Source organism: Seriola dumerili, unplaced genomic scaffold (assembly GCF_002260705.1).
Source record: "Seriola dumerili isolate Sdu_G_001 unplaced genomic scaffold, Sdu_1.0 BDQW01000190.1, whole genome shotgun sequence".
NCBI classification, from domain to species: domain Eukaryota; kingdom Metazoa; phylum Chordata; class Actinopteri; order Carangiformes; family Carangidae; genus Seriola; species Seriola dumerili.
In genome coordinates this window covers 137,433-160,588 of record NW_019174445.1, presented here as the reverse complement: position 1 = coordinate 160,588, position 23,156 = coordinate 137,433, and the positions used below count along the sequence as shown (strand labels likewise).

Here is a 23,156-nt window from a genome sequence, read left to right as displayed (position 1 = left end):
CTGAGAAGGGAGGTTTATCTGCACTAACACCCCATCGAGGCTGCGCTTCGTATCCAAATCGGCCCCTGTTAGTATTCAAATCAAGAGCCCCCACCTCCGCTTCCTATTCTACCTAGCTCTCATGCCCCCGACTGCTGCCCCCCCCCCACCCTTTGCCTGTCAACACTCCAGCTTCACTCAGAGGAAACGAAGGTTTGGTAGAGAGAGAAAAAGAGAGAAAGCCCTGGCTATTATTTAATGAGATCAAGAAGTGTGAGGAGGATGCTGTTTACTGTCACAAAGCAAACAGGGGCCCCTCTCTGCAGGTGAGGTGGATCACTGGGCCTCTCCCTCATCCTCCTCTTCCTCTTGAGTAGCTGTGACTGCCGCCTCCACCTTAACAACCACCATTTTACAGAGAGCGTAAGCGCCTTGACAAGGTGCTTCTTCTTGTCAGGACATATACCTCCTCCTCCTCCCACTCCCAACAGCAGGTGGATCAAAACACTGAGGCTGTGAAGGTTATTTCTAGGTTAGTAAATGCTACATAACAAGAAAAGCCCGAAGTGTTTTTGTAAAGTCTAGATTGTGTAGTGAGTGTAACTCGTGTGTAATTGCCGCCGCTGTGACCTTTTACCTGCTCCGGGAGAGACAACAAGGTCGTTACTGCAGCGCTGTTTCCCACAGGTCATCAGTGTCTCATTGTTCATATGATTAGACACAAATTAGAGGCCAAGTGTCACAATCGTTCTCTGGTCCACGTTGGCTGCCATTAAGCCGCCATCGATGGCTCACAATGACTTCTGATTTCAGCAAGTCGCTTTTGCGTCAGTCTCCTTCAGTTCCAGCTGTAATTTTAGTACTTTATTTCCAAGTTGCTTTTGAGGTGTCTGTCATTAATTAGGTCTAGAGTCAGTTTCAAAGTTCCTGCTGCAGTACAGCACAAATATAAAATGAAAAAAAAAAAAAAAGTGTTCGTTAACGAGTCGAACGCACCAAACCTCAAAAGGACTTGACAGGAGAGAGTGGGAAAAGAAAAGGGGGGAAATGCGCCATGAAGACGAGGAAAGCGAGGTGGGGGCATATCCTTTGATCAAGAGCACTCCTCGTAGCACTCCTGTCTCCTTACACATCCATAATATATTTCTGCACACATTCCAGTCTCTTATTAACAAGGAAGCCAGCGCCATACCATCCTGAAGGCAGGTGTCAACAAAAAAACAACATAAAAAAAAAAAAAAATCTGAGCACACACGGTTTCCTTCATAACTAGAAAGAAAAGAAAGAAAAAACTAAACAAAATGCACAGCAAAGAATTTGAAATTCAATATATGCACTCCCCTTTAAATTAAATTCACTGATGTTTGTTGTAACAAAAGAGAGAATAATATCAAACATGGGTAAATATCTATTCGAACAGTCGCGGCTTAGGAAATGAGAGGGCCGCCGACACGCGGCTTCTCTCTCATGGGAGACCATGTTTGTCCATGACAGTCATAAATATGTATCATGCTGCAGGATGACGGCGATTGTAATCTGACGGCCACCTTTTGTCGAGCATATGAAACCCGAGAAAAGCCCGCCGCACCCCATCGGCGGCGAACACAGGCGAAATTAAAAGTTGCACCCTCTCCTATCATTGGAATGAGTCACTCAGAGACAAGTGGCACGATGTTTAATTAGGGTGGAAACAAAGACCTCGGGGGGTAATACCTCTCTCCCTTCTCCCCTCCCCTCTCTCTCTCTCTCCGTCTCATTTGTAGAAAAGTAAATATTCAGACGGTCGCTTTTCAGCCGTGGCGATTAAAGCATGCTCGAGCATAGCAAGAGCGAATGTGTTATGAATGTAAAGCTCCTAATTCAATTCGCTCGACGCTGCGAAATGAAACACAACTTGTTTGTACGAGTAGACAGCTGTGACAGTGCGTCCTTACCCAGGGGTGTCAAGTAGTTCTTCAAACCCACAATAACTGCGCCGGGCTTCCAAAAGAGCACCGGCAGCCTCTCAAATAACATGCCCTGTCATACATGATGCACTCCACAATACAGCAGCAGTGAGTGTCCTGGAGTACAGCTGGTTGACAGGTGCACTCTTCAGTGTAACAACTCCTCTGTTTTTTTTGTTTTTTATTTGACTAATAAATGTTGTTTTCATGTCCGCTCCCTGTCCCCGCAGCTCTGAAGGACCCCTGCACTGAGGTGACCTGCAGCTACGGCAGCACCTGCGTCCAGTCGTCGGACGGCTTGTCGGCTAAATGCATGTGCCCCCTGGGCTGCGAGGGCAAGGCCGAGGAGACGGTGTGTGGCAGCGATGGAGAGGACTACCGCAACGAGTGCGAGCTCCATCAGCACGCCTGCAAGAACCAGAAGAACATCCGTGTGCAATACCAAGGGCACTGTGGTGAGATACCGCTCTCTCTCCTCCATGTATTGGTTTTTTATCATTGATCAGTTATTCTAGTCTTAAGTGTCCAGTGCCCATCATGATTTTTCGGAGCCCAAGATATCGTCTTCAAATTTGTCTGATGTTAAATTTGCAGTGATACAAGGTAAAAGTAGAAACATTTGAAAGCAGCGATTTTTTTTGTCATTTTGCCTGATAAATAACTTAAATGATAAATTGACTATGGGAAAGCTTCAAACTTTTCTTTGTCCTCCACGCTCTCTGCTCCTCATCTTTTCTTTTCTTCTCTCTATTTACTACCTCTCACTTGTATTCTGTCTCCCTCACATTCCTCTCTAACTTCCTCCTCACCTCTGCTGAGTCTCATTTTTCATTCAGGTTGCTTTGCTTTACACCAGATCTCCTGCAGTGTGAATCATTGTTTTCTCCTAAGTGGGTCTAGATTTTGTTGGACCCAGCTTTTTTGCTCATCCTCGTTATCATTAGGCGATGGTTGCTAATTCCCAGGGCTCTCAACTTTGAGGGTGTTTTTTTGTTTTTTTTTTCTTCTTTGCAGCGAGCCAAAGGGAGGGAAAGAACAGCAGGCACTAACTCTGTCTCTTAGCAGCCAGAGCCTCCGGGAGACATAGTAGGGTGGTGGGCAATGAGAGATGGATGTGCGGCTCTGCTGGTGGAAGGTTGGTCGTATAAATCCAGCCTGAGTCGGCCAAAGTGACCCGAGTTGCCCCGTCCTCCCTGGGGAGGGCCGAAGCTCAAGGGACCAGTCCGTCCTGATGGGCCTCTAAATCTTCCTGCAGCCATTTCATCTGAAGCCATGGCTATTTCAAGTTCGTGGCCCTAGCCAGACAAAATGCAACTGATTTATCCGCACTGCTAGTTTTGGCAGCAAACAGGCCATTCTTTTTGTAATTACCCTACTTGCTCAGCTAGAGGAAAGCGTGGATCCTGTTCTTCTCAGTTAATGGGAGGTAATGGTCTTGCTCGCAGATAATGGTCTGGCTGGCAGGTGAGGCACTGCCTTATGCAGAGGCACCGCATGCATTACGATAGAAAAAAACAAAAAACCTGTTTGCTCGGTTGCTGGTCTCTGCAAGCATTTGCATTGTGCTGATAGAGAACAGTCCGAGGCCTGGCCAGAGCTGGCCGCGGCCGCTCCGCCTCCCAGCCCTCCACAGTCAAACCGCTCTGTCCCATTTCATGGCCCCGCATTGTTGCTCTTTGTATGCCTGCCAGAGGTCTTTGGAAACCATTTCCTCTCATTCTCTCTTTCTCATTTTCTTTCTCTTCCTTTCTACTCCGTTCCCGATGATAGGGTGTTTCATCCTTGGTGTGATTTGAATGACTCGCCGGCAGTTTGGCAGTGATTTAATATGTCACAGTGCTACATAAATCCTTTGTCTTCCCGCATGCTGAAAGCATGGCACGGAGGATAAAGTCTGGGCTCCTGTTTCAAGGAGTAACACCCCCGTCCCACACATCCGCAAACCAATTCCATTATGATCACGGACTGATAGGGCCGAGCGTGCCAGACCGACGCTCCCCTGGAAGGAGGGAGGTGCCAGGGAGCAAATCAAACCGACAGTCTCTTCATCCATTTCCTTGTCTCCCCTTCATATCCAAGGTCCCGGTCTGAGCTGCTCTCAGCTGCTCGGCTACTGATAATATCTTCGGAGCAGCAGTGATGGAGGATCATGTCTCGTCTTCTCCTCTCCCCATTCCTTAGTGTCGTCTGTCCTCTCCTCTCCTCTCCTCTCCTCTCCTCTCCTCTCCTCTCCCATATTGTCAAACAAACAACAGTTAATGCATTCAGCTTATACTGAGATGATGATTTGGCCTGAAAATCATATTACAGGTATATTGTTGTTTACTGCAATTTACAAACTGGCTCACTAGAGCTAACAGAACTTTACTTTGGAAGGAATTGAACAGTTGCCAGTTCTGAAGCAATTAAGCAAGGACACATCATGTCCTGTTACATATTTACTGTCTTTTTTCTTTTGCCAACGTATTGTTGTTCAGTTTTTCCACAGAGGATCAAAAGCTGGACAGAGATGTCTTTGATTAAAGCTTTCTTGTCCAATCCCCCCAGGGTCTAATTAACATAAACGTTTCCCAACTCAAACTGTGGTACAAACTGTGCAGATATGTATACTGCAGCACATATTCACCGACGCCTATGTCTCCGCAGACCCGTGTAAAGACAGCGAGAACAGCCTGAGCACAATGTGCCGGGTGGAGACTCTCACCCGCAACACCCTCATCTTCGGCCTGCCGGAGTCGTGCCCCCCGGGGAGCGAGCCTCTGTGTGCCAGCGACGGCGAAACCTACTCCAGCGAGTGCGCCATGACGGCGAAGGGCATGCAGAAGGGCATCAAGCTCAGGAAGATCCACGCAGGACAATGCAGGAGGCTGGGTAAGGAAAAGGCTTTGTGGGTTTTTGGAAAAGGAAGTGGTTGTGGATCACGATAAAGACGTGGATCACATGAAGTGCTTCATCATACAGATCTAGAAAATCTTGCAAATTTGTCTTTGATATGAAAAACAAATAAATAGAAAAGACCTAATACAAAGAGCTACATTATACTGGGCACGTACATGCTCCAGCAAAGGCTTTTATGTTGTGCTACAGCACACCCATAGCATATTGGTGCACAGCCCATAATTGTCTTAGATTTAATCTTTTATCACCCACTGTTCTCCTGCATTAACATGTACACGGATCGCTCGTGCTGCGATCGAATCAACAGATAGTAATCAAGATGCAGTCGCGAAGCATCTGCATCCCATCGTCATACATGCAAGCTTTCACATATATCACATAGAGTCTACCTCTTTACTGTGGGACAGTATTCTACTCCACGGCACAGAGATAAATGACTCTAAGGTCTCGGGATCTGTACTGTATCCATGCTAGCAGTAGCCTCTTCCAGCCTGATAAGAGCCTCCAGGGCTGTTATCTGTGCTATTAGAACACGGGGTTTAAGCCTTAGTCAACAAAGAGCTGTCAGCTTTTACTGTACGTCTGATAGCCATCTCTGCTTCCTCAATCTTATCTTTTTTCCTCTCTCTATTTACTTACCTCCTCAACTTGTATTCTGCTTCCCTCACATTCCTCTCTAACTTCTCCTCACTCTGGCGTGATCTCATTTTCATTCAGGTTTGCTTTTGCTTACACCAGATCTACTGCAGTGTGAATCATTTGTTTTCTCCTAAGTGGTCTAGATTTGTTGGACCAGCTTTTTTTGCTACAATCCTCGTTATCAATTAGGCGATGGTTGCTAATTCCCGAGGCTCTCAAGCTTTGAGGGTGTTTTTTTTTTGTTCCCTTTGCCTGTCAACACTCCAGCTTCACTCAGAGGAAACGAAGGTTTGGTAGAGAGAGAAAAAGAGAGAAAGCCCTGGCTATTATTTAATGAGATCAAGAAGTGTGAGGAGGATGCTGTTTACTGTCACAAAGCAAACAGGGGCCCCTCTCTGCAGGTGAGGTGGATCACTGGGCCTCTCCCTCATCCTCCTCTTCCTCTTGAGTAGCTGTGACTGCCGCCTCCACCTTAACAACCACCATTTTACAGAGAGCGTAAGCGCCTTGACAAGGTGCTTCTTCTTGTCAGGACATATACCTCCTCCTCCTCCCACTCCCAACAGCAGGTGGATCAAAACACTGAGGCTGTGAAGGTTATTTCTAGGTTAGTAAATGCTACATAACAAGAAAAGCCCGAAGTGTTTTTGTAAAGTCTAGATTGTGTAGTGAGTGTAACTCGTGTGTAATTGCCGCCGCTGTGACCTTTTACCTGCTCCGGGAGAGACAACAAGGTCGTTACTGCAGCGCTGTTTCCCACAGGTCATCAGTGTCTCATTGTTCATATGATTAGACACAAATTAGAGGCCAAGTGTCACAATCGTTCTCTGGTCCACGTTGGCTGCCATTAAGCCGCCATCGATGGCTCACAATGACTTCTGATTTCAGCAAGTCGCTTTTGCGTCAGTCTCCTTCAGTTCCAGCTGTAATTTTAGTACTTTATTTCCAAGTTGCTTTTGAGGTGTCTGTCATTAATTAGGTCTAGAGTCAGTTTCAAAGTTCCTGCTGCAGTACAGCACAAATATAAAATGAAAAAAAAAAAAAAAGTGTTCGTTAACGAGTCGAACGCACCAAACCTCAAAAGGACTTGACAGGAGAGAGTGGGAAAAGAAAAGGGGGGAAATGCGCCATGAAGACGAGGAAAGCGAGGTGGGGGCATATCCTTTGATCAAGAGCACTCCTCGTAGCACTCCTGTCTCCTTACACATCCATAATATATTTCTGCACACATTCCAGTCTCTTATTAACAAGGAAGCCAGCGCCATACCATCCTGAAGGCAGGTGTCAACAAAAAAACAACATAAAAAAAAAAAAAAATCTGAGCACACACGGTTTCCTTCATAACTAGAAAGAAAAGAAAGAAAAAACTAAACAAAATGCACAGCAAAGAATTTGAAATTCAATATATGCACTCCCCTTTAAATTAAATTCACTGATGTTTGTTGTAACAAAAGAGAGAATAATATCAAACATGGGTAAATATCTATTCGAACAGTCGCGGCTTAGGAAATGAGAGGGCCGCCGACACGCGGCTTCTCTCTCATGGGAGACCATGTTTGTCCATGACAGTCATAAATATGTATCATGCTGCAGGATGACGGCGATTGTAATCTGACGGCCACCTTTTGTCGAGCATATGAAACCCGAGAAAAGCCCGCCGCACCCCATCGGCGGCGAACACAGGCGAAATTAAAAGTTGCACCCTCTCCTATCATTGGAATGAGTCACTCAGAGACAAGTGGCACGATGTTTAATTAGGGTGGAAACAAAGACCTCGGGGGGTAATACCTCTCTCCCTTCTCCCCTCCCCTCTCTCTCTCTCTCCGTCTCATTTGTAGAAAAGTAAATATTCAGACGGTCGCTTTTCAGCCGTGGCGATTAAAGCATGCTCGAGCATAGCAAGAGCGAATGTGTTATGAATGTAAAGCTCCTAATTCAATTCGCTCGACGCTGCGAAATGAAACACAACTTGTTTGTACGAGTAGACAGCTGTGACAGTGCGTCCTTACCCAGGGGTGTCAAGTAGTTCTTCAAACCCACAATAACTGCGCCGGGCTTCCAAAAGAGCACCGGCAGCCTCTCAAATAACATGCCCTGTCATACATGATGCACTCCACAATACAGCAGCAGTGAGTGTCCTGGAGTACAGCTGGTTGACAGGTGCACTCTTCAGTGTAACAACTCCTCTGTTTTTTTTGTTTTTTATTTGACTAATAAATGTTGTTTTCATGTCCGCTCCCTGTCCCCGCAGCTCTGAAGGACCCCTGCACTGAGGTGACCTGCAGCTACGGCAGCACCTGCGTCCAGTCGTCGGACGGCTTGTCGGCTAAATGCATGTGCCCCCTGGGCTGCGAGGGCAAGGCCGAGGAGACGGTGTGTGGCAGCGATGGAGAGGACTACCGCAACGAGTGCGAGCTCCATCAGCACGCCTGCAAGAACCAGAAGAACATCCGTGTGCAATACCAAGGGCACTGTGGTGAGATACCGCTCTCTCTCCTCCATGTATTGGTTTTTTATCATTGATCAGTTATTCTAGTCTTAAGTGTCCAGTGCCCATCATGATTTTTCGGAGCCCAAGATATCGTCTTCAAATTTGTCTGATGTTAAATTTGCAGTGATACAAGGTAAAAGCAGAAACATTTGAAAGCAGCGATTTTTTTTGTCATTTTGCCTGATAAATAACTTAAATGATAAATTGACTATGGGAAAGCTTCAAACTTTTCTTTGTCCTCCACGCTCTCTGCTCCTCATCTTTTCTTTTCTTCTCTCTATTTACTACCTCTCACTTGTATTCTGTCTCCCTCACATTCCTCTCTAACTTCCTCCTCACCTCNAGAAACATTTGAAAGCAGCGATTTTTTTTGTCATTTTGCCTGATAAATAACTTAAATGATAAATTGACTATGGGAAAGCTTCAAACTTTTCTTTGTCCTCCACGCTCTCTGCTCCTCATCTTTTCTTTTCTTCTCTCTATTTACTACCTCTCACTTGTATTCTGTCTCCCTCACATTCCTCTCTAACTTCCTCCTCACCTCTGCTGAGTCTCATTTTTCATTCAGGTTGCTTTGCTTTACACCAGATCTCCTGCAGTGTGAATCATTGTTTTCTCCTAAGTGGGTCTAGATTTTGTTGGACCCAGCTTTTTTGCTCATCCTCGTTATCATTAGGCGATGGTTGCTAATTCCCAGGGCTCTCAACTTTGAGGGTGTTTTTTTTGTTGTTTTTTTTTCTTCTTTGCAGCGAGCCAAAGGGAGGGAAAGAACAGCAGGCACTAACTCTGTCTCTTAGCAGCCAGAGCCTCCGGGAGACATAGTAGGGTGGTGGGCAATGAGAGATGGATGTGCGGCTCTGCTGGTGGAAGGTTGGTCGTATAAATCCAGCTTGAGTCGGCCAAAGTGACCCGAGTTGCCCCGTCCTCCCTGGGGAGGGCCGAAGCTCAAGGGACCAGTCCGTCCTGATGGGCCTCTAAATCTTCCTGCAGCCATTTCATCTGAAGCCATGGCTATTTCAAGTTCGTGGCCCTAGCCAGACAAAATGCAACTGATTTATCCGCACTGCTAGTTTTGGCAGCAAACAGGCCATTCTTTTTGTAATTACCCTACTTGCTCAGCTAGAGGAAAGCGTGGATCCTGTTCTTCTCAGTTAATGGGAGGTAATGGTCTTGCTCGCAGATAATGGTCTGGCTGGCAGGTGAGGCACTGCCTTATGCAGAGGCACCGCATGCATTACGATAGAAAAAAACAAAAAACCTGTTTGCTCGGTTGCTGGTCTCTGCAAGCATTTGCATTGTGCTGATAGAGAACAGTCCGAGGCCTGGCCAGAGCTGGCCGCGGCCGCTCCGCCTCCCAGCCCTCCACAGTCAAACCGCTCTGTCCCATTTCATGGCCCCGCATTGTTGCTCTTTGTATGCCTGCCAGAGGTCTTTGGAAACCATTTCCTCTCATTCTCTCTTTCTCATTTTCTTTCTCTTCCTTTCTACTCCGTTCCCGATGATAGGGTGTTTCATCCTTGGTGTGATTTGAATGACTCGCCGGCAGTTTGGCAGTGATTTAATATGTCACAGTGCTACATAAATCCTTTGTCTTCCCGCATGCTGAAAGCATGGCACGGAGGATAAAGTCTGGGCTCCTGTTTCAAGGAGTAACACCCCCGTCCCACACATCCGCAAACCAATTCCATTATGATCACGGACTGATAGGGCCGAGCGTGCCAGACCGACGCTCCCCTGGAAGGAGGGAGGTGCCAGGGAGCAAATCAAACCGACAGTCTCTTCATCCATTTCCTTGTCTCCCCTTCATATCCAAGGTCCCGGTCTGAGCTGCTCTCAGCTGCTCGGCTACTGATAATATCTTCGGAGCAGCAGTGATGGAGGATCATGTCTCGTCTTCTCCTCTCCCCATTCCTTAGTGTCGTCTGTCCTCTCCTCTCCTCTCCTCTCCTCTCCTCTCCTCTCCTCTCCCATATTGTCAAACAAACAACAGTTAATGCATTCAGCTTATACTGAGATGATGATTTGGCCTGAAAATCATATTACAGGTATATTGTTGTTTACTGCAATTTACAAACTGGCTCACTAGAGCTAACAGAACTTTACTTTGGAAGGAATTGAACAGTTGCCAGTTCTGAAGCAATTAAGCAAGGACACATCATGTCCTGTTACATATTTACTGTCTTTTTTCTTTTGCCAACGTATTGTTGTTCAATTTTTCCACAGAGGATCAAAAGCTGGACAGAGATGTCTTTGATTAAAGCTTTCTTGTCCAATCCCCCCAGGGTCTAATTAACATAAACGTTTCCCAACTCAAACTGTGGTACAAACTGTGCAGATATGTATACTGCAGCACATATTCACCGACGCCTATGTCTCCGCAGACCCGTGTAAAGACAGCGAGAACAGCCTGAGCACAATGTGCCGGGTGGAGACTCTCACCCGCAACACCCTCATCTTCGGCCTGCCGGAGTCGTGCCCCCCGGGGAGCGAGCCTCTGTGTGCCAGCGACGGCGAAACCTACTCCAGCGAGTGCGCCATGACGGCGAAGGGCATGCAGAAGGGCATCAAGCTCAGGAAGATCCACGCAGGACAATGCAGGAGGCTGGGTAAGGAAAAGGCTTTGTGGGTTTTTGGAAAAGGAAGTGGTTGTGGATCACGATAAAGACGTGGATCACATGAAGTGCTTCATCATACAGATCTAGAAAATCTTGCAAATTTGTCTTTGATATGAAAAACAAATAAATAGAAAAGACCTAATACAAAGAGCTACATTATACTGGGCACGTACATGCTCCAGCAAAGGCTTTTATGTTGTGCTACAGCACACCCATAGCATATTGGTGCACAGCCCATAATTGTCTTAGATTTAATCTTTTATCACCCACTGTTCTCCTGCATTAACATGTACACGGATCGCTCGTGCTGCGATCGAATCAACAGATAGTAATCAAGATGCAGTCGCGAAGCATCTGCATCCCATCGTCATACATGCAAGCTTTCACATATATCACATAGAGTCTACCTCTTTACTGTGGGACAGTATTCTACTCCACGGCACAGAGATAAATGACTCTAAGGTCTCGGGATCTGTACTGTATCCATGCTAGCAGTAGCCTCTTCCAGCCTGATAAGAGCCTCCAGGGCTGTTATCTGTGCTATTAGAACACGGGGTTTAAGCCTTAGTCAACAAAGAGCTGTCAGCTTTTACTGTACGTCTGATAGCCATCGGAGGAAATCCAATTTTCCCGCTGTGTTGTTGGCGTGGCTCTCGCAAAGCCACAGCTGTGTTGGTTTGTGGCGGTGGTGTGCAGGGAGAGACCCTCGCTCATGTACCGAGACCTCTTGACAAACTCCACAGACAAGAATAGATCACTGCCATGGACGGACAACGAGGAAGGGTTGATAGACACTCGTGTGACACTCCCTGGTTGTGATGCCTGCTCTGCGTGACAGGCTGACGGAGGAGTGTGAGGGTTTGAAATTGCACAAATCCCAGCCTAAGTAGCACTGTGAGTTTGTGTTTGCATGCCAGTATGTGTGTGTGTGTGTGTGTGTGTGTGTGTGTGTGTGTGTGAGGATGTGTACGTGTGTGAGCAAGTGGATGAACGTTTTTTTTTTTTCGCCCCTTCTTTGCTGCGCCTTTTTCAAATGAAAGAATAATTCAATTTGAAACAGAGATCCATGAAATCATATCCCTAAGCAAATTACAAATTGGTAACTAATGAAAATGGCCATTTCGACTTGTAACCATGACATCGCACATCCTTGTAGCCCTCTCACTCAGATACAGCACTGATGTAATTAAGTGTGGCATGACAGGCTTTTAAAGAAAAGAGAAAAAGGAATTGAATTGCTGTACAAATTTGATCCACTGATCAGGAATGAAATAAATTCGAAGCCTAGCGAGCGCCTCCAGAACAGAGGCCTGCTTCAAATTGGATTTTCTCACTTCAATGGCAAATTTGCCATTTCACATTACCAGTATTTCTTTCTTTTTCTTAATTTCCGCAGTAGATTTCTGCTTAGTGAGTCAAAATGTAATGAATATAATAGTTTAGACTTTAACTTGACCCTAAAATGAAATTCTTCACTTTGACTTGCCCAATTTTATTAAAGTTATTTGGGAACTTTATTATTAAAGTTAGATGGGAAAGCTTGATCTCCAGTCAGTTGTCAGGGAGATTACATCACCAAAGAACATGTATTAACAGCAGCCGCACTGTTATTAAGTGTCGCTTCACTGAGTGCGTTACCAGGCTTGTTTTGTTTGTTTTGCCATGATTAATATTATAAAAAAATAAAATATGATAAAAAGTTAAAGGAAATATAAAGAAACGATCCAGTCCAGAGCAAATATTTCTGTCACGACGGTAAATCTCTCCTGCAGCTGCAGAGAGTTCTGGTTAAGTTTTGCAAAAACCATGAACAATTCATACTTTTCTAAAAAATCAAAGTAAACAAATTAACAGATTTTTTCCACCTAATGTGCTTTGAACAAAAGGACCAACATCAACAGAGACTAGCAAACACTCTAGTATTCTTTTGTATGACCAGCTTTCGTATTTGTCGGTGTCATTTTATTTTCTATGGTTGTGAACAACCTTTGATTCTTCTTTTCGTTAGCAAAAACATATTCATTTCTGATGTGTTGTTAACAGTTTCAGGTATTTCCACAAAAAGGCTTTAACCTCCGCTGCTGAAAGAAAAGCTTTTTACACGCGCTACCCGTGACATCAGTCCTCTCTAACATGTAATTACTGTTTGGATGAAAACCGATTTTATTTCCCCGTGGTTGGACCAGCACTGTCACACGGCAGGAAGGACAATTAGTTCAACACTCTGCTAGCTTGAAATGTTGTTTTTTTTTTTGTTTTTTTTTGTTTTGTTTTTACGCTCGCTGAGTATCTCTGTTGTCCTTTCCTCTGTGTTGATCAGTCTGACTGTTACAAAACTGGCAGCTGGAAAACATCTCTAAAAAGCCTTATCAGTGTCTATACAGATGGGTGACATAACAACAGTAAAATCTGAATAAATGACAAATGTCGATGCTTCCGTACAAGGGGTTACCGCCTGGTTTTGTCTGTGTGCGGTTAGACAATGTACAGATAATCAGATAGTGGGTTCATTTATTTTTTCACCCATCTCCCCTTTCAGAGCAATGCAAGGAGGATTGTCTCTTCAACGCCGTGTGTCTGATTGAGCAGCTGAGCGCCCGCTGCTCCTGCGATCCCATCGAGTGCGACGGCACCTACAAGCCCGTGTGCGGCAAGGACGGCCGCACCTACACCAACGACTGCATGCGACGCAAGGCGGAGTGTCTGAGCAAGGCCCTCATCCCCATGAAGCACCGGGGGCCCTGTGGTGAGTGGAGCTGAGGGACGGGACGGGGGGGAGAGGGGCGACGGCTTCTTTGCGGCTTAACAAGAACTAATGTTGTTTCCTCTCAGTCCCTCTCTTCTCCTGTGTCTGGCTCTGCTTGTCTTTAATGCATATTCAATGTGAATTTCCTTCTGTGTCACGTAAGTTAACGACACATATGTCTGTACTTTAAGATTTACTGAAACGGTTCAGAAATGCTCTCTGAAGGGGGGGGGGGGTTGGCGTAACTCAAACAGACAGGATGAGTGTGCCTTCCTTATAAAAAACCTTGCCCACACTTCTCCACTGATTCACCTCCCATTCATCCGCTCATCCTCGTCACGCTTCATCCCTCCATCTCAAACACACACACTCACGATGAAACCCCACCTTCATGTTTCATTCATCCGCTGTCTGTCTTCTACTCCTTCACTGGTCTTCCACTCCGGTGGCTTCTGTCATTTTTTTTTTTTTTTTTCCTCCTCTTGTCTTTGTCTCTTTGTCATGTGTGTTGCTTTTTCTTGTATAAAAAAAAAAGCTATTCTTTCTTGTTTCAGTGCGTCAGTCAGTCTGTCTGTCTATCTTTGTCCGTGTGGCCGTCTTCCTGGCTGTCTGGCTGCAGGTGGAAAGTGGGGTCACCCAGTGGCCGACCTCATCAGGCGGACTCTGAGGGGTGAAGCCCTCCCCCTCGCTCCGTGTGGACCTAACAGGAGGGGGTCTTGTACTGCTGCCTTTTTCCTCTCAGTCCTTGTGTGTCTCTGTGTCATTAATGTCTTTTCCTTCTGTTTACCCTCCTGCAAAGATGTGATCCATGAGGTTGGAGAAGTCTTCCTCTGTCCCCGCTCTCCGTGTTTTATTTCCTGTCTAACCAAAAAAGAAAAAGAAAAAAAGAGCATCTCCTGCTCCTAACTACCTGAGCGCTGCTCACCTCTGACTCCTTTCTCTCTGCATGCAGTATTGCACGCCAACCTCACTGCTACCCAAACAGCCCCTCTCTCCATCATCCAGACTATCTCATAAAAGCTTGTATCTGCTTGATGAATGCACTCAGTTTTTTTCTTTTAACCATTTGTGACCATAGAAACTGCACTGGATTTGAAGTTTGACTGCATTTTGTTAAATCCATTTGAAGCCCATATATCCAATCCTTTTATCTTTACTTTTCCAAACTGGAAGTAACTCAAGTAAAAGAGCTCTCAGTTTAAAAACCTGTCAGACTAGGTGAGACTTTAGTTTTGGAGGTAGGCTAGTTAGTGTACGACATGTAGCCTTAAACGAGATGAGCAGCAAAAGATACGACACGTTCATTAATTGAATAAACAGGCGTATTCTACTCACTTTCCCACACCTTACCTTTCACCAGCTACTTCCTCCACAGATTGATCCCAGTTCAGAAGGTCAGTAAGCTCGAATCGCTGCTATGAAGTGCATTTTAGTTCAAAGGAGCCATTTGTAAGTTTTGCTAATGCTACATAGCTAGTGTTAGCATTAGCAGCTGTTTACTCACCAGTCTAGAGGAAACGTCGTGAGTTCAGCATCAAACTTCATTCCTTTACTCGCCAGCAGCTGTCTCCAGAGGTGGAAAACAACGCCAGTGTTAACTCTTGTGTCTATCACGTCTTTTCTTCTACTGAAGTTAACATGCTAACCAGTTAGCCCCGGCCCGTCTCGTCACTTTCCAATGAGGTCTCACTGCAGCCTCAGAGGACGTATTATTACCTCTTGTCTTGTAAACGCAACGATCACCACAACCCACTCCCGGCAAGAAAAACCTCTCCTTTAACTGCCAAGATCCCAACTCCTAAAATTGATTGACCAATCACATTGTTTCATTTGATGGCTTTGTATAAACTCTGGCTAGTTAAATAAATAGAGTAGAAAACCCAGTTTAATTTTGGCATTTTGGGAAGTTACTCAGTGTGTTTTATGTTTATTAGCTAAAGCTGATATCATCTGCAGCCGGCGACATTTGCTGTTTTAAGCAGCGAAAGCAACAGTCAGCTCTCTCTACACCCGAGGAATTATGGGATGATTCCGCAGCACATAGTTCACATCCAATACCATCGTTCAGTGGCAAAGCAAGGAGGGAGGGAGGGGAGTCTTTTATATGGCGAGGCAGACAGTAAGGAGAGGGATGTCAGGGTACTGGACAAGCGTGTAGATCATCCAACACTCATGCAACAGACCACTTATTAATGTTTGCTTTTCACCATAACCACATTCGAAACATTAATCAGTTGTTCTAGTTTATAAAGGAGCCGTAGTTTACCTGCCGTAACCACGATCGTTCCCTAAGTTTAACCATAGTTGCCACGCACAGATTTGGTAAAAATAAGTAATGAAATAATAAAACATTGTCATTAAACATAATCTGGGGTCTTACACAATCTGTTTGGTGAAAGTAAGAAGCCTGCTGCCTGACTGTATTGTCAATTGGTTGGTTTCTAATAAAAGAAGAATGAAGAGGGATAAGATTCAATAAGAGATTTGTAAGCCTGTAAGCTTAGCGAATTTTATTAACCCAGAACCAAACCCTAAGCTGCACACACTTCAGCCGATGTAAAATGTGAAAACAGTTGGCAGGATTGCAAGTGATTTCATAAAAATGTCCATTTTGAATTTTGGTCTTTGGCACTCTTGTTTCCAGATTATTTCCCGATACACCCAAATTATAACCAGTCATATTTTCTCAGTTAAAACTAGAGACATAACATAAACAGTTTATTTAGCCTCTCTGATCATTTTTGGAGCTGATGTCAGCGCCTCGTCTCAGGTTAATCTCCCCCTGAACTGGAAGCATTTTTTTGCTGTTTCCCTTCATGCGCCCGATGTCCCAGCATGCGCGTCAAACCCTCAGGAAACTGCTCCCACTGCTTCGTGTCACATTGCCTCAATCAACGAATCCACACAGCAGACGTGTTGCGTAATTTTGTCTCGGAGTTTCTGTCCACATTTTCATTATTGTTGTGTCACTGGGCGATAAAACGAGTGAGATCTGTTCATCCTCCAGGCGTGGGGGTGGAGCTGAATACCAAAGTTATCTCCCGTTGTCAGCATCAGGAGGCACCAGCGCTCATTAGCATTATTCGACCGTCGGAGCTGCGCCTAAATTGAGTAGTGGAAATGGCAGGGCAAGAGCTTATGTGTTTTGCTCTGTTTCATTATTTCTGGCAAATAGTGTCCCAGTCCAACCCCCCACCCCCCATTTATTTAGTTATTTTACTTTCTGTCTCTTCTCTCTCTTCATCCTTCCTGCCTTCCCCTGCGCATCGCAGCCGTCAGCGGCTGGTCGTATGTTTCTTTAATGCATTTTTATTGACATTTGCATATTTTTCAAAACAGAGCGCCACAAACTCCACCGCCACCCCCCGATTTGGTTTTAATTAAACATCAAAAGAGGCGAGCGTAGGTGCCCACTGAGACTGTTGGTTTAACCAGACAGATGATATGCATGCAGAGAGCGACTCTGTGTGTTTGTGTGTGTGTGTGTGTGTGTGTGTGTGTGTGTGTGTGTGTCTGTTTACATGTTAGAACTATCTGTCTTTCTTTGTCCCTCATGTTCTTTTGAAGTTTTTTATTTTTTACTGCCAGTGTGTTAGTGGTACTGAGTCAAAATAAGATAGAGGTCCCTCTCTGTATGTGCAAAGCCTGAAAGACTTAAGAGATAACCCTGACAGACACCCGGGGGATGCATGCAGTATCTTCCTGTTTGTGTGTGTGTGTGTGTGTGTGTGTCTTCCTGTCCTCTGAAAACACTCACTTGTCAGAGATCAATCAATAGCCCCCACTGATCACGCCACAGGAACACACACACAGATGCACACTGTATACAGTGTGAGACACACTCTGCCATTGTGCTCTGTTGTGCTTGTGCTCTGACATTGACCGGCATTGTGAAAAGACAACAGCACAGTGACCACCGTGTCATGTGGTACGTTCACACACACACACACACTCACACACACACACTCACAAGCGAGACAACTGGAGGCAGAAAAAGTTTCATATGTCTGAAAAGGGAGACTTTGATATATTAAATTATCATTACTTGATAAGTAATGATCTCTTTTCTCGTTTCATTGGCTGAGTGGTGCGTGGGGCGGGGTGATCGATCGGCCTGCCAGCTGTCAAACAGATAAAATTCCCCAGTTCTGACACCGTCGTAAATCTCTTTTCATGTGGGCGCCCCCGTCAGTACTCACCCTCACAAAGAATCGTCATGTGAAGAACCCACATATCTGTAATGTCCCGACTGCTGTCCGCCTCGGAAAAACAATTTGATTGATATCTGAAGCTCTTCAGTTTGGAGATGCAGACTCCACGTGGCATTTAACTGATTAGCTTACGTCCGGGCCGAGACACAAATCTTTAAGATGTCCGAGGACACGTGAGTCAGTGAGGGATTTGCTGGAAGTGAATCAAAGCGGGCTGCTGGGAAGGATGGTGAATAGGTCTGCGGCGCCGGATTCTGAGATGGAATAAAAGATTCCTGTGACACTGCGACAAGTTGTTTGTCATCGACACACAAGCTGAGGAGATGACACAGCTGCTCCATTGTTAAAAAATATTATCAGTTGTTTTGTTTTATTTATTTCTTTTTTTTTCCACTCTGGATTTTCATCATGTTTGTCACCACCATGATGATTGATTGTGTTGTAATGTTCATCACCTACTTCACTACAGGGTTTTTTTTACCTTGTTGCTGCGTGGAACATAAAAAGAATATTTTTAGGCTGAAGCGATGAAATCCTGTTTTTCCCTCTTCTTCCCGAATGATGTCAACACAGCAGGGTACCAGCACACAAACTAAACAATGAACTGTGCGTGCAGAGGTGGCTATTGTAGCAGAAATGTGGTAATTGTTCAGCTATATTTAGAGGGAGCAAGCACTGGAGGTACATTGGCACCCTAATAATTTCAAAGGCTTTTTGTTTTTCTATTGTATCTCTAATAAAAGATGGGTCACTACAGAAGAAGTCAGAAGTCACTCAGCTTTAACCCATAAAATATAGGATCAAGAGAAGTTAAAGGGCCCATGTTGTATGTATAAAGTGAGGTTTCCATGTGTAGTGTGATTATAGATCAGGTCTAGCTTCTATATTAATACTGTGAAAGTATCAAAGCCTCAGTCCACAGAGAAATGCACACAGCCTGTATTCAGAAACTGAGCCTTAAAACCAGCCGTCAGGACTTCTGGAACTTTGTGATGTCACAACAAAGCAGTCACCAAGCCCCGCCCACCTGGACCCACCATCCAAACCTTTACAGGATGTGGTCTCTCTGAGTGTTTTACCTGAAATCTGCGATATTTTTATTTTATCACTCAGAAGACAGACAGCCAATCAGAAGAGAGGATCAGAGAGCCTCCTCTCCTCTGATTGGCTTACAGACCTGTTGTCACTAGAGCTCCAGAGAGAAGCCGGAGAGAGGAGATATATATATATATAACCACAAACATATCTTCTTGTGGAGCAACACTTCTAATAAAACACTGTAAAAGTGTAAAATACGGAGATTCAACAGTTGTCACTATACGCAGAAGGATTTGATATGCCTTTTTAAAGGCCTGTCAACTTATTTTGATACTGTTAAAGTGCGACATGCTGATGAATTTGGCAGGATAAGATACAGGAACTGGGCTACAGCTCTACAGCGCTTTCACCAATAATGATCAAAATTGCAGCGGGTTCTCAACTCGTCATCGTACCTTCATGTAATGTACTCTCCCTAATGTGCTTTTGCTCGGATTTACTGCCTCCAGCTTTAGGGAAAGATATTTGCAGCTGCTGTGAGAGTATTATTATGTTGAAAGCTCATTGTTCACTCACTGTTTAGAGTTGTCCAAGCCTTGTGTGTGTAACGGACAGCAGCGTTCCCAATAAGCTGAAGCTGCACAAAGCTCGACAGTGAAGAAAGAGACAAAATGTGAAAACTCATTTGATGGGGGGAAGAAAAAAAACAACATAACAAGTCTTATAATTTCAAAAGAACTGGAATTATTGTGAAGGCTTCACTAAGACTTCCACTGAGGGGCAAAATTTAAATAATTTCAAAATAAGCCATTTTTAAAAATTCAGTTTATTTAATATCAGAGAGCCAGACTCTGTGTCAAATTAATCACATTTACAATGAAAATGCATAATTAAAACTTTCTTTTTTAGTCTTGGCCCAAGTTGTATCACGGCTTACTTCCTGCCCAGAGGTTGTTTTCCACAGCTCCTTCAAGTCAAGCTATTTTAGTGCATATTCAAGTCGCACTTTGAATCAATGGAAGTGACTGCGGGAGTGTGAAGTGGCTCGCCATAACTCCCTGGAGCCTGCTGATGTGCCGGCCTCATGTCTGGTATAAGAAGAGTAAGAAGTAGAGAGGAGTTTCTAAATTGGTAGTTAGGCTGCTCATAAAGTAGAAGTACAGGCAGCAGTGTGACTTCAGACAGCACAGAGGAGGACGATTCTGTAAAATCACTAAAACAGACACAGTCTGAGAGGAACGCACTGGCAGACAAAGTAGGAGTGAACAAATGGGAGAGCTAGTTTTGCGGACACAAATTCTTTATTCACAGCTCTTGAGTCATTTCATGTGTACACAGCTGAACGTGCGTGCGTGCGCGTGTGCGTGCGTGACTGCAAGGCCAGAAAAAAACTCATGTAAGTTGTTGCTTATAATGTGTCGCCTGTCGCCTCTGGAGGTTAACACAGAATCACTCAGCGGCAGACACATTGTCATTGACAAAGAGTTCTGCAAAGCAGGAGAGGAAAATCAGTCACCTTAGGTGTCAAGACTCTGTGCCGAATATTTTATCATTTGCATGTTTATTTGATGAGCATCTCCGCCTGCGCGCTGACACGCAGCTGTGGTGATTGGACTCACAATCAGTTGTGGAGCTCGAGTATGTAAGTCAGGCTGAGATCACCAGTGCTGTTTTTCCTAATCAAGTTAATTAGAGGAAGTGCTGTGGGAGCGAGATTGACAGCAGCCAGGGACCGTCGGTCCACTTACTGCGGCCCGCAGGCTGTCATCGTGCAGAACTTGCAGAGAAATGTGGGTCAACAGGGTGTCAGAAGTGACTCGAGGCACTGTGGGTGTTACACGCCGTCGGGCTGTGATCAACCACGCAGTTTTTCCAATTTATACATTTTTCATTTCGTTTCCTGTTTCCTCTGAGCCCTTCTTCATGCTGCAGCTCTCGACCTGATTGGAGATGCAATAAACATTGAGCTTTTGTCGCTCCGTCTTTACTCATGTTTTCTTTTGTGCGCATCAGTCTGAGAGAGCTCCAAAATCTTTTTATTTCTTGAGACTTCCTGTGGCGTACACGCATCCCGATGATAGAGTCACCTTTTTGGATTAGACAAACAGTGTTTAGATGTCATCTCACCTCTGATAGATACATGTCACAAGATCAGGGATCCCGGCTCGTCTTTCTTCTCTCCCCACACTGTTTTTGGTTGTTTCCATTTTGAAGAGCAGCACGTTCTTAGTTGTAAATGCACAAAGAGGCTTCAACTTACCTCCTGCCTGTGATAAGTATTCAGTGGTAGACAGACACAGCCCGCGGGTATGCCTTTTTGCTGTATGCTAATATAGCCTTTTCTCTGCACCTCCCTTTCCCTCGACTAATATGATACATAAATGTTTTTAATGCGACGGAGGCGAAGGGAGTCGGATCAAAGCCCCGCAGGTGAAGAAACACAGAGGGGGGTGGGGCTTGCCGTAGATTGGCTGTGCCCCATTGGAGTCCTGTGTTGTAATGGGTTGCGGTTGTAGGTGATTCTCCCTGCCAGTTGGCTACTGCAAGCATCACCTGGATTACACTGATTCACTGCCCTGCATAATACAGGGAGCGATTTTGGAATTGCACACGGACCCGAGGGGGAAAAGTCCAATTAGCATATGTATGAGCTGAGCGGAGATGGGAGGAAGCTCTAGCCAAAATAATCTCCCGGCATTTCACCGGCATGTTACAGGGGGTTAACAGTGGTACGCCTTCTTTCTGCAGCAACCACACAATCAGAGCCAGAGTCCTGCCGGGGCCTGCTGTGCCGCAACACCGACCTAACGAGGGGTTTTTAAACGCTTTAGAAGTTGCACTGCGACACCCTCGCCACTTTATCCGTCAGATAACACCGCTAAGCGGGCGGTAATGATACTTCAGGCGGACAGGTAAGCAGGTATCCGAACATCAGAGGAACGTGCCCTCTTGAGTATACGACGAGGCCAGCCGGGACCTCTGCCGGCGTTAGTTGACACAGCGAGGCCTAACCTGAAGTAATCCCCTCTGAGTCCTGAAGCAGGGCCGTGCCATTAAAATACCGCACTAATTAAAACAGAAAAGTTACAAAGCGGCTGGCAGGAGAGACTGAGGTGACACCCAGAATCTAAAGTCCTCTTAACCAGTGTGGTGGTACAGAAGCAGAGCGGAGTGCACACACCAGCAGAGCAGAATCCCTGATAAGAAAGAATTATTCATAAATATATATATATATCTATATATTTTATTTTATTATTCTATTTTTTTCTATTTCCCCTGACTTTTCCCCACTGCCACAGCAGACCGCTGCCTGCACCTGCTCAGCCACTAAACAACTCCTCGGCTTACGTGGTCCCCATTCGACAGACGAGCTAATGTTCACGTGTGAATAGCTCGCGTTAAACCCCAGAAACTTTGGCTTAATCTGGACCTGCCTGACAGAAACACTGATACACGCATGAAAAGATAAGTGTTTGGGAGAAGACCAGGGAGAGAAAGAGAGCTGGAACAGGCTTGTGAACACCATCCCACAAGCCTTAGTTGTGACAAGCTGCCATTTCAAAGCTTCTGCCTGCATCCAAGAGAGAGTAAAAAGACAGCTTCAGCTTTTAACTGTGTCACAAGATTTTTACACTTGGGGAGTTTTGTCTCCCTTTTTTTTTTTTTTTTTTTCCCTTACACCCTCTCCAGTTAATAAATCAGGCAGAAATTTTGCCCCCCAGAGGTAGAGGATGATAAAAAATTAGTTTTGGAGGGGAATTCTTTCATCTTTTTTTATGTGTGTGAAACAAAGAGAATGGGAGACAAAGGCGTTATCAGTGGCTGCAGCTGTGCTTTAGGAGCCTGTCCTTGGGAAGTGGGCTGGTGAACTTTTATGGAGGCCAAGGTTGTACAGTTAAGCTCGAATCGCAAGCTTACGACGCGCACCAGCTAGCAGACACACACAAGGCGTTGAAAAGAGATCAGGGGGAATCGATTGTTTTTTGAAGCCGTACCAAATTAAGCGGCATTGAACAGCTTACATACTTTTGTGGCACCTCCAAGCCCTTTTTTTTTTTTCTTTTTTTTTTGAAAGAGCCGCTTGGCGTTGAAACACAGAAATCAGTAGCGTTCCACCTTCTGAGCTGAAACATTCACTTTTTTCAGAAACAGGAGAAACCCCGCGTCCTTGTTCAAATTTATTAAGAAAAAACAACAGGAAGTGGAGGAGAACCCAGACCACACTACTTTTATATATCTATATCGCTCAGGATCGGTCTCAGCATGCTCAGGTGACACTGATCCTTATATCACGTTCCCGCTCCGTCGCCTTAATCAGAGTGAAACAAGCTAATCGCCTCCGTCTGTGTTATCAGTTGATAATTTACCCCAGTATTAGCGCTTTGAGGAGAGGCGCCACAGAACGCTTCTGAGCTGATAAATGAATCATGGGGCTCCAGGCACGCCAAGTTGGCCCCCTGCGATGCCATCTAATCCCATAATGGTCACAATAATGATGGAGCAACGGGTGGTGTCATTACATGGGGCAGTTTCCATGACAGCACCCCACCCCACCCCACCCCACTCCGAGGTAGAGCAGATTAGAGAAGGAAG

The 23,156-nt window shown here is 45.2% G+C and overlaps 1 protein-coding gene across 1 annotated transcript in view; it reads left to right on the top strand.

Moving 5' to 3' along the window:
• agrn (agrin) overlaps window positions 1-23,156 on the top strand; it is a 254,619-nt gene that overhangs the window by 163,759 nt on the left and 67,704 nt on the right. The window contains exons 5-7 of the mRNA XM_022753198.1: window positions 2,156-2,380; window positions 4,572-4,796; window positions 13,108-13,314. Of these exons, the coding sequence (XP_022608919.1) occupies window positions 2,156-2,380; window positions 4,572-4,796; window positions 13,108-13,314 (657 nt within the window). The remainder of the gene's footprint in view (window positions 1-2,155; window positions 2,381-4,571; window positions 4,797-13,107; window positions 13,315-23,156) is intronic.